At 39.3% G+C, this 12,018-nt stretch overlaps 2 protein-coding genes across 11 annotated transcripts; one reads left to right on the plus strand and one right to left on the minus strand.

Annotated features, from left to right (window-relative positions):
• Positions 1 to 2,900: 2,900 nt before the first annotated feature.
• Positions 2,901 to 11,058, minus strand: LOC136347632 (dynein axonemal intermediate chain 7-like). Of its 10 annotated transcripts, none has more exons than XM_066297795.1 (18): positions 10,890 to 11,058; positions 8,224 to 8,318; positions 7,986 to 8,166; positions 7,793 to 7,933; positions 7,666 to 7,740; positions 7,408 to 7,607; positions 7,186 to 7,352; positions 6,919 to 7,125; positions 6,571 to 6,669; positions 6,357 to 6,521; positions 6,134 to 6,314; positions 5,867 to 6,082; positions 5,658 to 5,811; positions 5,546 to 5,606; positions 5,336 to 5,496; positions 5,075 to 5,176; positions 4,258 to 4,451; positions 2,901 to 4,113 (listed from the first exon to the last, which is right to left on the minus strand). In XM_066297795.1, exons 1-17 carry the CDS (start codon positions 10,890 to 10,892, stop codon positions 4,314 to 4,316), a joined length of 2,346 nt encoding a protein of 781 aa, XP_066153892.1. In that variant the 5' UTR covers positions 10,893 to 11,058; the 3' UTR covers positions 2,901 to 4,113; positions 4,258 to 4,313. The 10 variants fall into 10 exon arrangements, with proteins under 10 accessions (XP_066153892.1, XP_066153889.1, XP_066153890.1 ...); XM_066297792.1 differs by having other exon boundaries at positions 2,901 to 3,554; positions 3,611 to 4,113; positions 6,134 to 6,521; XM_066297793.1 differs by having other exon boundaries at positions 2,901 to 3,562; positions 3,611 to 4,113; positions 6,134 to 6,521.
• LOC136347635 (putative fatty acyl-CoA reductase CG5065) lies at positions 9,404 to 11,898 on the plus strand. Its single transcript, XM_066297804.1, has 10 exons — positions 9,404 to 9,763; positions 9,813 to 9,897; positions 9,951 to 10,159; positions 10,212 to 10,425; positions 10,478 to 10,561; positions 10,740 to 10,848; positions 11,052 to 11,140; positions 11,189 to 11,351; positions 11,406 to 11,663; positions 11,713 to 11,898. The coding sequence occupies exons 1-10, from the start codon at positions 9,557 to 9,559 to the stop codon at positions 11,846 to 11,848; spliced, it is 1,554 nt and encodes a 517-aa protein (XP_066153901.1). The 5' UTR covers positions 9,404 to 9,556; the 3' UTR covers positions 11,849 to 11,898.
• Positions 11,899 to 12,018: the final 120 nt, after the last annotated feature.

Below are 12,018 nucleotides of genomic sequence, written 5' to 3' on the forward strand. Positions count from 1 at the left end.
GTATGAGGCAGATGCTGATATGACTTCAGCGCAAACTATTTCCAAAAACGTACTATTTCACAATATGAACGATCGGTGAGTTCTACAAAAAACAGCCCATAGATTAATCAAATCAGGAATTTTGCTTATTTAAGATAATCTAAAGAATGCGAATACACATGTACGTTAGGTATTTACGTCACAAGTCCAGTAGGTGACCTATAACAAGATGAGTTTTTTACAGGCGAGCCGACGTCAGGAGTCGAATCTGGAAAATTTTAGTAATGCAACCCAGTGATTCTGTATCATGTATTATTTTATTTTATATTATTCCTAATTTATAAAAGTTTACGATTTTGAACAAAAACAACTAATTTTTCTTGAAAATATGGTGAATGCGGATTTTGCTCTCTCTACTCAATTAAAAATTTATTAAGACATGAAGGTTCCAAATGCATTTTTATTTCATAATTTATTGAGCATTTACATTCAAAAAGATGAATGCTGCGATGTGCAAATTATCTTTAGGTAAAAATTGGTGCCCACAATGATCACAATAGAAAAATGATCATTTTGAGTTAAAGAATGATTGTGGGAAGGACCAATTAGAGCCGATAAAGTTGCTTAGATAGAACATTGTAGTGCCAGGTACAAAATCTTCAATTTACTGACTGAGGCTGTATAATAGTAAAGCTCGGCGGCTTTTACTTATGCTTTGAAAAGTACCTATTAGAAAAGTGATGCTATGAATCATCTGATACTTTTATAAATTATCAGGGGGAAAAACGTACTATGCACCTTGATCTATGTATATGCTCCACTTTGCCATTTTAGCAACGCCTCAGGCCTGTATAATGATGATAAAGAAGGTACTTGTACCAGTGTGTTATATTCATAACCGAGTTAATAACTCATCACAATATCGTTTTATCAATTTACTAAAGAAACAATAACAAAACCTCCATATCGGGTTACATTTTTTTACACTCAATACTTATTTATCGCAGCAATATTCCAATTTAACACAGCAATATTTTTTTTGCTCTTTGTAATTACTCCGGTAATGGTTGAATTTATGAAAAAAAAAAAAAATATATATATATATATAACTGAGGGAACTACTATTGGTATCAAGCAAGTGCTTCATTAAAACCGTTAAATGCCCACTTTACGACCCTTCGAAGAGAACAAAGAAACTCGCACAAAAACGTTGATTTCTCGCGGAAACGGTAGCAATTTAGTAAAGCACCCCCTGGGCGTAGTGTCTGCCAAGGGGTACCACAACTTCACCCCCATAAACCGCCGAAATTTGCCCCGCTTTTAGCTGAAAAAGGCAAAAACTCTAAATCTATAACAAGTGGTTAAGCATAATCATTGATGAAAGGAGTGGCAAACCCACCGCGGGAAGTTGGCAACAGCGCAGATCACGTCGTCAATAAGGACACGTTGCAAGCATCGTTATGTCTAGGGATTTTGTGATTTCCCTTTAAAATTTACCTTGAAAAAAGCGGCTTTTTTGAGTGAGATTGGGTGGCAAGGTCCCCGAGATGCCTGGCCATAGATGAGAAAAATTTGACCGAAATCGGACGGATGGAAAGTGCGATTTTCTAGGCTGAAAATTAAGTGTCAGGTGCAGACCAATCGGAGGCAAGCACATGCTACGTCACATGCCAGGCATCACCCGGGCAATGCTCTTGCTTCAAAGCGAGAAAACACCCTTTCTTCTTTATCCAGTTCCTTTATTTACGCACAGTTTCACAACTTGATTCTATTTTTACCAACTTACCTAGAAAGATTCCTTCAGCACAACGTGGTAATGCGCTAAATATTGCTACAATGACAGTCCGCGAGCGGTCACTTTCACTCCTCGTTCAAAGTCAAATCCACCTGGGCGAGAAAATGGGCAGGGCGCGCGACTAAATTTCCAGTTTTTCCCAGCTGGAAAACTACGAGAAAGTCGACCGTGTAAAAAAATAACGATGTCACGTGCGTAATGACTTAGCTGTATCGACCAATGAATGGGACACGATTCGCGAGTGTCACTCTATTGTACCGTTATTGGCGAAATCGCGTCAGGTGCGACCTTTATTTTTTTTCGGCCCAGGATTTCGTCGCGCCGCTCTCTACTCCTTTTTGCGCTAGTGGAAGCCCATGGAGAGCTTGGTTTTTCTCGGGCACAGTTCAAGCCCTCGTATTTTCTAGACGGGAATCGGGCTTGCACTGAATTGTGAATCAACGATCAACATTTGGCGTGGCTCACGCGCACGGGGGCGCGGGGGGTCCGCGGAAACTACCGCGTGTCGAGGTCTGGTGGTGCGCCGCTGGTGATGCGCCCTAACACACACATGACCACAGTTGCCCGATCGTGCTCAAAGTCCTTTCAACTTTTATCCAAATCTATTCGTTTTCGCCACTAGTTTTCGATGTACTATACAGAATGTCCGTTTTTCGAACCTCCAAAAGCGAATTTTTAAATTTTTATCACCTAGTAAAATGTTGCTCTGAAATCTTCAAATGTTCCGGATTTTACGAGAAAATGATAGTTCATAATATAGCTTCAGTTTTACACACCATTTTCTTCGTATAAGCATTGTAATGTCACTCTTTGATCAAGGTTAGACCTTCTTAAGGCGCGTGTAGGAACCGTATACCGTGTGTAAGGACGACACACCAGAATGCATTAGCCGTTCAGAAATAGATGATCACACTGGTGTGGACACCGGTGCCCGTTCAAGAGTTGTTCATCGATGTGACTGAGTATATAGAACATAGGCGCAACGTTAATTCTTCGTAACGACTTCGAAACGCGGACTTTAGGTAGGCCATAGAATCATGAGGTCAGATATAAATTTTGCATTGCGCATTACACTACGCAGGTGTATTTGATGTTGGATCAGGTTCCTTGGTTTACGAACCAAGGATTTTGACGTTTGTTTCATATTTTATTAAAATTTTTATATATATATACATTGAATATTTATCCTAAAATTATTGGTAGAACACTAGAACAGTTATGTTTAGCCTTAACGAGGTCCTAAAACGTTACTTTAAATTTATTGTCTTCTATGGAAGTAAAAATCCGAATTTATGCGTCCTATAGGAAGTGGAATGATACACAGCGTGAAAGTCGCATTCTCCCGTTTCAGTGAGCGGAAATTCTGTAATTTGTAATTTAAGTAACCAATAAGTTGCTGCAGGTGCTTCCATTTTATACTACCCAATGCGTAACTAACGTTACTTTTCTTAGTTCTGTGGAGGTCATAGATAGCTAATTAGTAATGTAATTTGTAAGTGATATTCAATAAACGATCACAGAGATTCTTAAATCAGATATAAATAGAGTAGGTTGGTAACACAATGCGAAGGAATATTCAAAGACGGTAATAATATAAAGTTATTATTAGCTGCCTTGGGATAGGGCGTCCCTAAGGAACCGTGTTATCTGACCCGTCAGAGGTAAGTGGCGACGCAGGCCAGGCTACATGCCGTGGGTACTTAACTCACTGATGGACATGGCCTTGAGACTTCAACGTAGGCCCGTCCATAGTCATATAACCACCAGTACCAACGTCAAGCTGTGAAACTTTTGATGCAGCATTTTTCGTGTTGACTTCGCATTGCCTGGCGTTACCTTTTAATTGACTTGGCTCTGCCCCGTCTATTGGAGCTGTCAGCAAGGCTCCTACTAGTTGCTTCAGGGTGTGACATCTCCACAGAGTTATCCGAGTTACTAAAGGTACGTGGCGGCGTAGACCAGGCTACATGCTGATGGACTTGGCCTTTCGACTTGAACGTAGGCCCGTCCGTTAGTCAGAGTCATCAGCACCAACATCAAGCTGTGAAGCCTTTTTGATACAATACCTCCTGAATCGGCCTCAAATTAACTGGGCGTGCCATTTCTTCGCGTGAAGCAGGCGAATAAACCCCCGCTCAAAGTTATTTTTCCAACAATGTTCCAAAAATGTCAGAAGGAGCTTCGCCCAAGTCCCTTTTATTATTGTCAATACAAAAATCACCACGAAAAATTCAATCACGTTGTTGTGCTACGTCTGAACGGGGCCTTGTTCTTTATTTTTTACATATATCTTCTTTTCGGACGGCTAATTTGGTCTGTGATGTATTTACCTATGCGGCCTAAAAAAATTCAAATTGTTTTTTCGACATTACATGAACGGAATATTAAAATAAAAATTTTGGCTCATTTTGACAATTGATTTTGACTAAATGGCCAACGTTTTTGCTCACTATGATTTACTTAAATTTGAGAGTACTACTTACTTTCACTTCCAAATTTCACGCAAGGGCTTTCAGCATGTTATTGCTTTCCATACATATTAAGAAAAGCTGAGTACCCTTATCGATATGAAAAACTGGGCTAAAGTGTACACGTTCTGCAGGGACGCCTTCTGCACTTTGTTCCTCACGAAAATACCGCTAGTCGTCTTCATTAGGTGAAACAAGTCGGCTGCAAACTAAAATGGAATATGGATGAGTCCCAAACCAAACAAATTAAAATTAATGAAGACACGTATATTGATGTAAACTAAATTTAAACGTTCCTATGGGACGACAGCATGGTCGCGCCAGTAAGAAATGAAACGCGTCACCTGCACACAATATCACTGAACTCAGAAAAATCATCCCAGTTCTTTCAAAGTTTTTGACCTTCTGATCTTGTGAAATTGAAAATCCAAATTTCCAGAACAATACCTTTTACAGCTTTGAGTCAGTACTATAACCAAATGCATGAGATGCAATAGAGCGCTGTTGTTTGATATGAAAATCTCTTAATTTACATGTAAAAATTGAAAATGTAAACATGTTTATGTAGCAAAAAAAAACTTTGAATCAATTATTTACATATAATAGCAGAATGATGCTAACAAGATTTCTGTCAGTCAAAATGATTGTAATTAAAACTTTTGGATGCACAAGCTACTCCCAGGAAAAGTTCTTGAAAAACTATCAATTTAGTCAGTGAAAACGAAGAACAAACAGTTACGTGTTAAAAATAAATCAATAAATCCGGCTTTACATTAATCTACGATTATTTTCGTTCTCTATAATGTCAAGAAAATATGATTTTTAAACGAACCTTTGGAGTATCTATTTCTTTTTCTGAAAATGCCTGGCTCACTTCAGTGCACTCAATGAACGCCGCTTTAAGCGGGGTTACCAGCAACATTTGATGATTTTTCTGAAAGATAAAACTGTAAAACTATCAATTCTTCGAATTCTTTTAGGGCTGATTCAGTCATCACTAGATATGCACTAAATGCACCAAAATCGTCGATTTTGCCCACTGCTTCACGAGATGGATTTATGCGCATTGTTTGGATATCCGAATTTAACTGACCTGTTTGCCTTTTTCGGGCAAAAATTCTCGCATTTGCATAACAATTTTCCTTCTCCCTGCGGTCAAATTCCACCTGGACCAGGAAAAATTGAACGAATTTGATATCGCTGCCATATTGTAGTAGAGATGCTGTTCCATGGCCCAGTGCTTCTCACAGCAACCTTCATAAACATGTAGTTAAATAGACCAAATTTGTTGTTCACTACCTACCGTCAACATAGCAAAAGGCGTCGAATGCGGGAAATATGTCTATTCCGGCGTCTTTCATCGTCTAAACTAGACTCTTTGACATATAAAGCATGTGAAAAAAAATCTAACGAACCCTTTTTAACTGGTGAAGCTTCAAATACTTTCCAACAGTCTCCTGCAGCGTCATGTTGGGACTGTTCTGTAACTGCGTAATGGCAATCAAACCATTCTTAACGTTAAATTCTAACATTAAAATAGCGGCGGTCAGCTGTATTGTTATAGAATCACTAAGAAAATCACGTGTGTGTTAAAATAACTTCATAAGGAGAAAACCCTGCTTACTCTACTTCTGGTTTTATATCATATGCTTGAAAGGGAAGATTGGAGTATCGGCATGTGGCCAATCCGTACACCCCAAACACTCCTGTGCGAAAGCTCACCATTGATTTATCTTCGTTATGCTTCACATCATGGATCTCTTCATTGGACCAGAGCTTTCTGTCTTCATCCCACCGACAAATTATTGGTAGCTCTAGGAAGATCACATGAGGAGGCCACCTTGCACGAATTTCGTTATTGCATTTTCCTAAATTTCAATGAAGAGCTCACTTGACATTTATAAAAATCAATTTATCAAGCTCTTCCTCTTGCTTCTTCATTTCTTCTTCCAATTCTTCAGGCAGCTTTCTGATGCTTATGTCAGACCCCGTGGAGGGTTCTGGCTCTGGGGGTATATACGGGGTGTAGACTACTTTAAAAGGGAGCACTTCAAGCTTCTTGGGGAGATGAACTGAAAGCAAGCATTTTTTTGAGTTCCAGAAATTATACTTACGGCTAGTAATGGTCATCTCCATAGTGACAAAGTCTTGTGGTTGAGGAGGCTGCGCCAACAAATTCAGATGAAATACTCCTCCGAGTATTACGTATTTCCGTAGATTGATAACGTTTTCTGGAATTTCGATTTGGAGTTTCGCTCTGGTTTTACTGTAAAGTTGATCTGAAATATGTCTAACGTCAAATGTTAATAGTTATTCTGGATGATCTACCTTCGACTTCAAGAGCAAATTCACTAGCTGAAGGTTTCAGCTGTTTGAATGGTACTACAAGGCTGCCTTCGTCTAATTCAGAATCATCATCTTCGGAATCTTAAATAGAATTAATAAAAAGCCATTAAATAAACTTCGTACTTCAAAATTCTCAGAGGATTCAAGGAAAAGCATTACAATCTCACAACAGGGCACATACTCCACAAATTGCGTCTCTTATAGGCGTTATGTAGTTTTTTCAATACAAAAGAGTGAGGCGCTGATGTTGATTTAGTGTTGTATAAAGAGAAATTCCTAATACAGGGGAAATTCGTGTCTTGGTTTTGGAATTCTACCATAAATATTCACCAAATTTCTTGTCTTCTTCAACTTTCGCCTGTCCATCGCTGTTTTGCTGCTGACTATTCGGTTCTGCATCATCAGCTCCTACCTGAGTTTGAGACACTAGCTTCGTAGTACCTCTGACCACAGTCGACTCACTCTGTTTCTGGTCCCTGTTGTCGTATTTGTACTTGAGCTGAGTCCGCCATTCTTTTTTAGTTATGGCCAGCAAATCTATAATACATTCACAGAATCTTACTTAAAACATCCCCCGTACATAATATGCCTTTATACCCATATAAAAATCCCTCGGCACCTCCGGCATGTAATAAGTGTCACTGAGGTCGCTGAGATGGTCGTATTTGAGGTACATTGCTCTTATTGCTGCGTTTTCGCAGTCGACTGTCAGAGGAAAGAGAACTGAGAAATCCATTAAATTGAAGGAAATATCTATACGGGGTCTAAAACAAATTTGTTATCTATAAAAGTGATACATTACAGTGATTCTTGACCCACTTGGGCGGTCTCCTAGGATTGAGCAAAGGTATGGGCAGCATCACTCTTAACCAAATACACAAGGTCACAAAATCGTCTTTGAAGTTAAAGTTTGCCGTTGGAATGTTGATGCGATTCAGGTTGTTTTCCACATCCCTTAGCAATCTGTATGTCGCCACATCCAGGCTGTCTGTCTGGAAATCTCTGAAGAGTTGTCGAATCTTCAAATTTACATAAATGGCAGAGATTTTTAGCTTTTGCAGGAAACAGAGTACTTGCCCACTTCCAGTTTTCTAACTTGGGCAAATCCTCTTCAGTTCCAGTTTCAATGAGCTCGTTTAAATTGCTAAGAAGCTGATGAAATTCAATAAAGAAACGAGCTGAAGAGAGGTCGAGCTTTAACTACCTGAATGGCATCCGCAGTTCTGACCGAGGCATCTCCAATGCTGGTTTTCTCCCAATCCAAATCCCACAAATGCAGGTAAGTGTTCATTTGGGCGCATATTGCCGGATTGGGGAGCTTTCCGCATTCCAGATATTTTTCCCACTGTCAAGGGGGCTTTAATGGAAAGTTTGAGCGTATTTAAAGTTAAAGCAACCTCGAATAACTCCTTTTCTTGTTTGATGACTTCTGCATTGCTTGCAGCGATGTTTTGAATCGAAGCGGCGCTTTCTTGAAGCTGCTTCAAGCGCAGTCCTTGTTCCAAAATTTCGCGTGCGTCCCTCTCTATTGCGGCCAGACGGTCTTCTTCTTCCTTTTTTTTAATCCTATCTTCAAGCCTTGAAACGGGGAAGAAGTGAGAAAAATACGACAAATAGGTACAGAAAGTTTAATACATTTTAACTTGGGCCTCCATTTCCGCCTTGACTTTCTCCGCCATCTCAGCTGTCATTTTAGCCTTCTCCTTCTTGGAAATCTTCTTCTTGGGACCCTAAATAAAAGGCCAATTTCAGGAACGTTTAACTGCGCCGCACTATCATCAGGCAATATTGCAATATCTTCTCATTCCTACCACATTGTGTAACTGTCTTGATACATTTCCTTAATCAAAATCCAGTTCTTCAGGTTTTCCCAGGTTTCCATTTTTAGCGATTATTCGCGCAAAAACTGTTATCATGTGCACAAGTCGTTCTTAGGTATTTGTAAAGGCCTATTGAGCCTTAAGTGTGACTTTCTTAGCAATTTTGGCTTCAGTTTTAGCCTTCTTTCGTACCTCTTTTTCAAGTTCCTCTCCCCCTCTCTGAACTCCCCCCTTTCGACGCCCTTCGCTCTTCACCGGTTTCGACGATTTCTATTTCCGACTCTTCTCATCCCCTGATCTTGAGCCATCAATACTCGATATTGAAGATATTCACCAAGCTTTGCTGATCAAACGTTTGATAAGCGAAAGAAAGCGATGAAGAACCCCCGTTCTGATTTGCGATGCTCGTTCCCAAATTCAATTGGAGCCCGAAACAAGGAGCTTCTAGCAAAGCTCTGCTCTGCGAAGCAATGGGGCCCAGATTCTCGACGTTCCCTTTGTTTGCCGTTAATTCGTGGCAAATTCGGTTAAACCTAAAAAATCACAGAATGATCGAAAATGACGTCATTTTCGATCATGCCTGATTTTTTTTAATGCAACGTTATACCTTCTAGCTTGCTGTTGTTTAATTCGAACTCGTACGATCCTTCTCATGATCGAAACCTTTTCAAGGTAACAAGTTCTGTTACTCAATATGCTTTTGATTCTCACGAATGTTAGATTGCAGCAAATTGCAAATTATTCGATAAATAATGCAATTACGCAATCGACCAAAAAAATTATATTCAACTTGGTCGATTTAAATTCCGAGGTTTCAATTAAAGTAAGTAGTGCACCAGCAGGTGACGGGTTCGTTTATATTACTTAAAAATACTGTAGTAAGCTCGTGTACTTCCTTGCAAACTCAATTTGCAGTAACTCACGTTTCCGTAGATTACAAAAAGTGTTTTTATGATTCTTCAAATGCTGATGATGGGGACTAAATAGTAGAATTCAGTTAAGGGCAACGATGTGTTTTTCATTCTCATTGTATGCAAATCCACGTTAATCTTTGACATTTTAACCTCAGTCTACAACACTAACCATTTGAGCTGTGCTGTAGTAGCACATTATTGAAGCGGATTGAGCAAAACCAATAGCAGGATACAATGACTTCCTGGGAAGAGACAATTCCGATACCGCAGTGTTTTGCAGGTAAAAATGTCTTCATAACTGGTGGTTCTGGATTCATGGGAAAAGTACTGATTGACAAACTACTGCGATGTTGTCCCGATCTCAAAACCATCTACATCCTCCTCCGACCCAAGAAGGGCAGGAACCTGGAAGAGCGAATCAAGTTAATTTGTGATGTTCCAGTAAGTATGTTTTTTGTTTGACTTCATTGCCTAATTTTTCTGCAAATAGCTTTTTGATAAGCTGAAACGCGAGCATCCTTCTAGACTTCAGAAGATTGTCCCTGTTGCCGGAGATGTTTCTCTGCTAGGATTAGGTGATAAGTCCACTTGTACAATCATGAGAGATTGTTCATATTTTCCCTTAAAGGTCTTTCTGATGAATCTAGGAGTATGTTGATCAAAGAAGTAAATATCATCTATCATGTTGCCGCCTCGGTTCGTTTTGACGACCCTTTGAAAGACGCCATTTTCATGAACACAAGGGGGACCAGGGAGGCAGTGCATTTGGCCGAGGAAGTCGAGAACCTTGATGTATTCCTGCACGTGTCAACTACGTATTCTCACACAGATAAAGAGGTTTAACTTTACATTTTTTCGTAGTTATTCGTTTAAAGATTGTTCTTTAAAGGTGATTGAAGAAAAAATGTATCCACCCATTGCGGACTGGAGGGAGACAATTAAGACGGCAGAAAACACTGATTCACACATTTTAAATGTGTTCACGCCCCACTTCATTAACCCCTTTCCGAACACCTATACGTTCACTAAAAGACTCGCAGAAAACGTCGTGTATGATCTATGTAATGGGCGGATTCCTGCCGTTATTGTTCGGCCTTCAATAGGTATCTTTATAGAGAATTTTAGAAGTTTATTGTAGCTGGGTACTTATTTCAGTAATCTCAACTATAAACGACCCAATTCCTGGCTGGACTGATAACTTCAATGGACCGGTGGGGATGTTGGTTGGAGGAGGGAAAGGTACGTAAACAAAGCAATTTTAGGGCGAAGATGAAAACAGTACCGGCCTTATGGTGAGGAGGTGCGGGTTGATTCAAAGTTTCTCCCAGCACCCCAGACTTGATAAGGCCGGCCCTGCACAGAAGCAAATGGTCTCTCCCTATAACCATAGAGGAAAATTATTTTTGATTCATCCTAGGTATCTTGAGGTCAATTTACACTAATCCAGACGTAATTCCCGATTATGTCCCTGCGGATATGGTAATTAAATCGCTTATTCTGACCTCCTGGGCGAAGGCTATCGAAACGTAAGTTGCTGGCTAAATATTAAGAAAAGAATATGACTTACCATTTTATAATTTCATACACTTTATAGTCTTGGAATACAGGTCTCGTACGTTCATTTATTGATTTAACAAATGCGGATTATTAGTTCAATTTAACTGTTTTGACCTTATTTGCATTCCCTCGTTTACGAAATTTTAATGGCATTAATTAAGAACGTTTGTAGGCATAAAGGAGAGCGGCTAAACACCTCAATCTACAATGCTAGCAACAATAATGTAAACAATATGACCTTGGGGGATATGGTTGAGATGGGTAAGTTTCTTCCACATTTCATTACAGATGATTAAATCAATAGTTTAGGCGCAAAAATTGCTTGGGAAGTGCCTTTCAACACCATTTTATGGTACCCTGGCGGCGCCATCACCAAATTTTACACAGTTCACTTATTAAAAGTCATTTTATATCACCTCCTGCCTGCCCTCTTCATTGATGGATTACTTAAGCTTTTTGGACATAAACCCATGTATGCATAAAATCTTTAACACTGGACCAATGTTATCTAGTTCAAATATTTTAGATTGCTGAAAATCCAAAGGAAGATTTACATAGCCAATATGGCGTTACAGTTCTACATGACTCGAGAGTGGACTTTTGTGAATAATAAAATTATCAAATTGGAAACCAGCATTTTGCCCCTCGATGAGGCGGACTTTGGTTTGGGCAAAAAAGATTTGGATCGTTTCGAGTATTTTAAAAGTGCCGCCCTGGGGGCTAAGCGATATTTACTAAAAGAAGATATAAATTGCATGGAACAGGCAAAAAAAAATTCCCAAAGGTATTAATTCCAATTTTAAGTGCGTTTAAGCAATTTTGATGATTTTCAGGATGTATGTTTTATCCGTGGCCTGCAAAATACTTTGGTATTTAGCTATTGCTCACTTCCTGATTAATAAGATCAACATTCTAGATCTTCTCGGACATCTAGTAAATAAAATCATTTTATATTTAAATAATTTATAATCATGTGACAATAATTTGACAGTGGGGTAAATAAAAATTCGTATAATTCAGCCATTTTGTCAATTGAACACCTACTACGGATGACGTCAAACTTTTCGGCTGTGTCGCTAGAGACGCTATTCTCTCCTTGTCATCAAACGTCAGATGTCAACTATTGAAAGCATCGATCT

The sequence above is a fragment of the Euwallacea fornicatus genome, chromosome 29, assembly GCF_040115645.1.
Source record: "Euwallacea fornicatus isolate EFF26 chromosome 29, ASM4011564v1, whole genome shotgun sequence".
Classification (NCBI taxonomy): domain Eukaryota; kingdom Metazoa; phylum Arthropoda; class Insecta; order Coleoptera; family Curculionidae; genus Euwallacea; species Euwallacea fornicatus.

Coding starts and splice junctions, on each gene's coding strand:
- LOC136347635 (XM_066297804.1), top strand. CDS start 9,557: ATGACTTCCTGGGAAGAGACAATTCCGATACCGCAGTGTTTTGCAGGT. Junction 10,849..11,051: donor TGGGCGAAGGCTATCGAAAC/GTAAGTTGCTGG, acceptor GAACGTTTGTAG/GCATAAAGGAGAGCGGCTAA. Junction 11,141..11,188: donor GGGGGATATGGTTGAGATGG/GTAAGTTTCTTC, acceptor TCAATAGTTTAG/GCGCAAAAATTGCTTGGGAA.
- LOC136347632 (XM_066297792.1), bottom strand. Junction 8,167..8,223: donor ATGGAGGCCCAAGTTAAAAT/GTATTAAACTTT, acceptor CCCCGTTTCAAG/GCTTGAAGATAGGATTAAAA. Junction 6,522..6,570: donor ATTTGCTCTTGAAGTCGAAG/GTAGATCATCCA, acceptor GACATATTTCAG/ATCAACTTTACAGTAAAACC.